Source organism: Ammospiza caudacuta, chromosome 1 (assembly GCF_027887145.1).
Source record: "Ammospiza caudacuta isolate bAmmCau1 chromosome 1, bAmmCau1.pri, whole genome shotgun sequence".
Classification (NCBI taxonomy): domain Eukaryota; kingdom Metazoa; phylum Chordata; class Aves; order Passeriformes; family Passerellidae; genus Ammospiza; species Ammospiza caudacuta.
The window spans coordinates 48,493,810-48,499,741 of record NC_080593.1 but is presented as its reverse complement, the minus strand read 5'-3'; the positions used below and the strand labels follow the sequence as shown (position 1 = coordinate 48,499,741).

Here is a 5,932-nt window from a genome sequence, read left to right as displayed (position 1 = left end):
AAACAGATGTGATTCCCACAGAATATAATCTGTCTAATGGAGAAAAGATGTACTTCAGAACAAGTTTGTATACACATACACAAGCATATGCAGAATTGATAAAGTAAGTTTTTAAGTTCAGTAAGTTTGCTCTGGTTTTGTTTTTTATGTACAGAAATGGAAAAAAGATGGCATTCGATAAAATCAACAGACAACTGAAAGTGACCAGACATCAAAGGCTTTTGAAGGCTAATAAAATATTTCCATGTCCTGGAGAGGGTCTGATCTTGCCCCTCAACTGAATTCCAGATCCAGTTATGGAAGAACAGCAACTTTTTTGTCTACAATGGACCTAAGAGATAACAGATCCAGTCCTGATGGGAGAGTGACATAAAGCAGAAGTTTTGAATCCTGTTCTGCTCTCATTCACTCTAAATAATTATCACAATTCAGAGCTCCTTGTGGATTTGGAATGACACAAGTAAAGATGAAGCTGTGTTAATGATTAGCTTTCACATAATTTAATTTAATATATACTTTGTATAAATTATACAAAGGGAGGTTGCACCAGATGATCCACTGTAGTCTCTTCCAATCTGAAGTATTCCAATCTGTGACTACTTCTCATTCGAGTAAAGTTTATGTCCTTCGATCTAAAACCACTAGTACAAATATCCTGTAAAAGAATTTTTTTCCCCAGCTCTTCCCCTCAGTATCACAATTTTCAGAAGAAGTTAGACCTTCAGAGGAGAGTACTTATGGGCCACAATGGATTGTGGTTATTGAGACACTTTGAGGAAAAAATTACAAAGGAATGGATACTTGTGCTGTAATTGCTAGAGAAGGACAGCTAAGGAAAATCTTAATGGAGCTTCAGGCCATGACTCCTAGGTCAAGACTAGAGTGAGACTCAAGTGTGTCTGCTTTCTAGAGAGAAGATAAAAAGAGTAGCTTGTGAAAGTGGAATCTTACTGGCCTGCAAAAGCCAAACAATGCTGCAGACTAATAGAGGCACCGCATGAACTCACCAGTCTTCCTAGCTCAGGAAAATCCCATCACAGTTTTACTTCTCTCAAAAGCCGATATTGACACACTGCAGCTGGACTTCCTCGTAGCTCACAGTTCAGTGTGCTATTCCTGCTATGAAGCACAACATATCCAGGCAGCACATTGTTGTTAAAGCTAAAAAAACCTCATTGTATAGGAGCAGTTTATGGTCTTTATCAAGGTCGTAGTTTTGGATGTAATACACTCTGAATACATGATGAGGCATAAAGCAGACTAAAGTTACCAAGATGAAGAAGAAACTCTTTGCCTGAGCCCTGAATTCCACATGAGAGTTGACATCAGGCCAGTATTTCACGGCCACTCTGTAGATGACAGTCAGCTGGGTGGCGGTGAGCACGGCACACACTGCCACCAGCACCCCAACCAGGCAGTAGTTGGTGATCACCATGTGCGCCTCCCGCAGCTCCCTGTGGAACTGGAAGCACTCGCGGGGCCGGTGCGTCGTGGAGGTGCCGTAGTAGGAGAGCAGGACGGGCGTGACCACCAGCGCTCCCAGCAGCCAGCCTGCCGCCACCCAGGCCGCCGTGTAGCACTTGCGCAGCTCCAGGCGCAGGAGGCGCGCCATGATGATGGCCGCGTACAAGGCGAAGGTGGCGTACATGTGCAGGTAGATGATGGCGCTGGCCAGCCGGCAGGCGAACCGCCCGAACCTCCACTCCCCCAGAATGTAGTAGCTGAGGCGGAAGGGGATGCTGAGGAGCATGAAGCTGTGCAGCACCAGCAGGCTGATGATCATGATGGTCATCACGGATTGGGATCTCCTGCGGAACAGCTGCTGGGACATCATGATGACCCCGAGGGTGCCGCCAGCCAGGTTGATGATGTACAGCACTATCAGAACAGCGTGGGGTTTCTCTGAGGAGTGCAGCACGGTGTCATTGGAGGAATGGTTCTGTTGGGTTATGCAGCTGTTAAGCATCCTCATAAGCTCCTCTTTCAAAGGTTACTGAAAAGGAAAAGATAGGAGCAAAACATTTTTCTTTGCTATTTCCTTTATTGTTAACTGGAATATCACAGATTCCTAAAGAGACACTACTGAATTGCATGTGAAATTATGTTATCCCACATAGTTTACAGCCTTATAACTTTTATGAACCTTTGCATGACAGCAGTAACCCATGCCTCTCAGGATTTAAACTACATTTTACATAATTATGAATGAGATTTACTAAACTGCATTCTAGGATTTTTTAAAAAATATTTGCCTCTAGATTCAGCCATTTGTAATAACTAAGACACTGTTTGTTTGTAAATTGTGCAAGTCTTATCTGCACTCTTAAAGCTTAAAGTGAAGGTGGGAAAATACTGAAATACGAAGATGTCGTACCTATCATGTGTGGATAATCTGTGATGACACCTGATCCATCTTTTTAGCATCTTGCTGGATGGGTACAAAATGCACATAAATAGCAACGGTTTGTTTCTAGACACACGGAGCAAATTGAAAATAAAGGTTTGTAGATGAAAATTCAATTTCTTCTTCCTTCATCTGCAAGTATTTTTTGCTACAGAATTTTACCTGAGATACTCTGCTATGAAAAGTGATGAAAAGGTGAAAATTAATTTGGGAATGGTGTTCTGAAAGATGTAATTCTTTTGGCACTTTTTGAACATAGCCACACACAGCTGCGTTCTTATTTAGACTTAACTCAGAATGCGGACTTGTATACAGATTTCTGTACAAATATACAGGAATAGCTCATGGGGTAGATAAATAGTTTGCAAATGAAATTCATCCTTACCTTACATAGAGTTTTGAATGAACAAAGAAAGAGCTAAAAAATTATTTCTTAAAAAACGTAGTGTCTTCTCTGTCTGATTCCTTTGAAGTTTCAAATCAGTAGACTTGTTTTAATAAGCAGTTCTTAATTCTTTGCACTTATCTTTAAAGTGATAGACTGCAACTGCAAAACATTTTCAGAGAAACTTCTTATTTATGAAGCATCAGGCAAAACATCTTTAGAAAGCCAAGATCGATATAAACCTTTCTGTTCACCTGTTTTTAAAATCCATGACCTTAATGTATTTAAGCGCTTAAAATTGTTTTCCCACCTAATATTCCCAAGAAATTTCCCAGAAACTTTGCTACACCAAAAGTTTTATAAAGCAACTCATTTTCCAAAGTATATTGTTAATATTTCAAATTGGCTTTGAAAGTGTACAACTTTTAGTTGCTCTAGACAGCATAATTACAGTTTAATTACGGCACTTTATATCACTTTGAAATAGATTATGATTTTTTTTGCTATTTATAGCAATAAAATATTTGCATTTTACCTTATAATCTCTTCTTTTTGTGGCTCCACCCTGAAATATGTCATTTCATGAAGCTGTAGCATATGGCATACATAAGCAGAGTGAAAAAGACAGCCTTTGACCTGTTTGACCAAGAAGGACTGAGAGTTTTCTCAGCCCACACACAGGAAGGAACAAGCCTTCCTTTTGCTCCTCTGTGATAGCAATCTCATATGTGCAACGTCTAATGCCCTTTTCATCGTGCAGGGAGAACCACAGAAAAGTTGCTGATCTGTCAGAGACCATCATTGTGCTGGGACTTGTAGAACAGATCAAGTCAGGACTTCCTCCAACCACAATTTGTTTATTCTTAAAGTTCAGGCAGGCAGTGATTCTCTGAGCCATACAGCTACCACAAGGTACCAGGTTTTGCTGCTAAAAAAGTGAGAAGTGCCACTGATCAAGGAAAGAAATGTGCACCTGAGCAAATGATTTTTGCCTTACACATCCACTTTCCCCCTGAACTTGCTTTATGTTTAATAACTAAGCTAAATGTTCCAGAATAGCAAAGTGTTTAGCAGAGTTAACAGGGCATTTCACTCTAACATGTTATTAGACCATCAAGAATTCAGAGGTGATTTCTCACTGTTTAAATATTATACATAAAACAAGCTGTAGGCATGTATGAAAAGCAACTTAAGAGTTCCTGCTCTTAAAAAAAAGACATAGAGAAGACAGTGGGCCTTGAAAATTATTCTTGAACCAAAGGCATTAATGCAGACCCCAAAACATATTGCTAGTACATGGCAGCTCACTAAAAAGAGGAAGACTTTGAGTCACATCTCTTGTAGAGATATTTAAAAGCATATTCTTGACCAAAAATTAAACAGGAAAATGCTAGTCTGTGACAGCACTCACAAGGGTCTTAGGATGAGGGAAGAAACGAGGATCTGACTCCATGTTTCAGAAGGCTTGATTTATTATTTTATGATATATATTATATTAAAAATATACTAAAAGAATAGAAGAAAGGATTTCATCAGAAGGCTAGCTAAGAATAGAATAGGAAGGAATGAATAACAAAGGCTTGTGGCTTGTACTCTCGGTCTGAGCCAGCTGACTGTGATTGGTCATTAATTAGAAACAACCAACATGGACCAATCACAGCTCCACCTGTTGCATTCCACAGCAGCAGATAATCATTGTTTACATTTTGTTCCTGAGGCCTCTCAGCTTCTCAGGAGGAAAAATCCTAAGGAAAGGATTTTTCATAAAAGATATCTGTGACATTAGTCCTGTTTATTTTTCAACTAAAGTTCTAGATTTCAATTGGAATCATCCCTACTCAAACATGATAGGCAACACTTAAGGTTTTGTGAGCAAACAATAACATAAAACCAATATTGCAGCAGGGTTGAACTAGCATTGCTCCTCCCATCAGTCAGCCATCTTCTGCTGTGGATGAGAGGATGGATCCCTTTGAGAGGCATGTCTCCTACTAAGAACAGTGTTAGGAAGAGCAAGATGTGAAAGAGAGCTACCAGAACTAAATAAATACAAAACCTCAAAAAATAAAAAGTTGGAGAGAGAAACAGGAAGGTCTGTGAGGGTGAGCAAGGATGTGGAACAGCAGTCTGTGAGACATTCTTAGGATAAACCCTGAAAGCTTTGAGAGAGCAGTTTCCATTTCATTCAGACCAGGATTCCAAAGAGCAGGGATGCCCATTTTGGATGCTGCATATACTTGGGCTTGGAGTAAAAGAAATGTGTGGTTGTTCTGTTAGAGCACTGATGGAGGTAATACCTGGGTGATGGTACTCACCAGCTGTGGTTCCAGCATCACCCAATCCAACATAACGACAAGCTGCTGCCTGACACTGTAGTGATGGTGGTTGGATGGCAAAATGATAGCTGGGTCTGCAGAAATGCACAGAAAGGTAGTGAACAGTCTGGATGTCAGACACTGATGGCTTCCATGTGTTGGAATGTTCATGAAACTACAGCCACAGCCTCTGGGTGAAGCAGGGAAATGGCTGCTGCCTTGTCCACAGAGCTTGAAGGAATCCATAAACCTTGAACCACCACAAAATAAAATCAGAAGAGACTCGAAGAAATTGCATTCCTCAAGTAGCTGGTTTGTGACAGCCAGCACTCCAGACAGAGCTGAATCAGACTCTGAGATCAGTAGCTTGGTGCACTCCGTAACCTTCTTGAGTCCAGTCTGAGCTCTTTGGATGTAAAGTCAGGCCAAAACCCAGCAAAGACGTTGCACAGATGATTCTCTTGTCACCTTGGGGACAGTGCTGTTGGCTGGCACCAAAACTGCTGGAGGTCAGAAACTGAACTTCTCCACCGATGTTTTCATACCTCTCAGTCTCCTTTTCCTTGAAACAGTCCTTGAAACTTGTATGTTAATGCTGTTCAGTGTGCTAACCTTGTATCTTCATGTTCTTCTGTTAAATAAATAAAAAAATAATTTAAAAATAAGGCAACTCAGCCCTGTAATCTAGGTTTAGTTTTTAGGTTAGCTTGTTACTAGAGTACAAGAGAAAATTTAGTCAGCACATAGCTTGCCTTGACCAGTAGTGAGAATAAAGATTGAAAGAGAAATATATTTATACACAGCAGAGATCCAGGTCAAGACTAGAAT

The 5,932-nt window shown here is 40.4% G+C and overlaps 1 protein-coding gene across 1 annotated transcript; it reads right to left on the bottom strand.

The window, feature by feature from the left end:
* Nucleotides 1–210: 210 nt before the first annotated feature.
* Nucleotides 211–5,222, bottom strand: LOC131567317 (probable G-protein coupled receptor 141). Its single transcript, XM_058818895.1, has 3 exons — nucleotides 5,105–5,222; nucleotides 2,790–2,951; nucleotides 211–1,993 (listed from the first exon to the last, which is right to left on the bottom strand). The coding sequence occupies exon 3, from the start codon at nucleotides 1,970–1,972 to the stop codon at nucleotides 1,103–1,105; it is 870 nt and encodes a 289-aa protein (XP_058674878.1). The 5' UTR covers nucleotides 1,973–1,993; nucleotides 2,790–2,951; nucleotides 5,105–5,222; the 3' UTR covers nucleotides 211–1,102.
* Nucleotides 5,223–5,932: the final 710 nt, after the last annotated feature.

Bases quoted from the DNA above. Each gene is read 5' to 3' on its own strand.
- LOC131567317 (XM_058818895.1), bottom strand. From the start codon at position 1,972: ATGAGGATGCTTAACAGCTGCATAACCCAACAGAACCATTCCTCCAAT.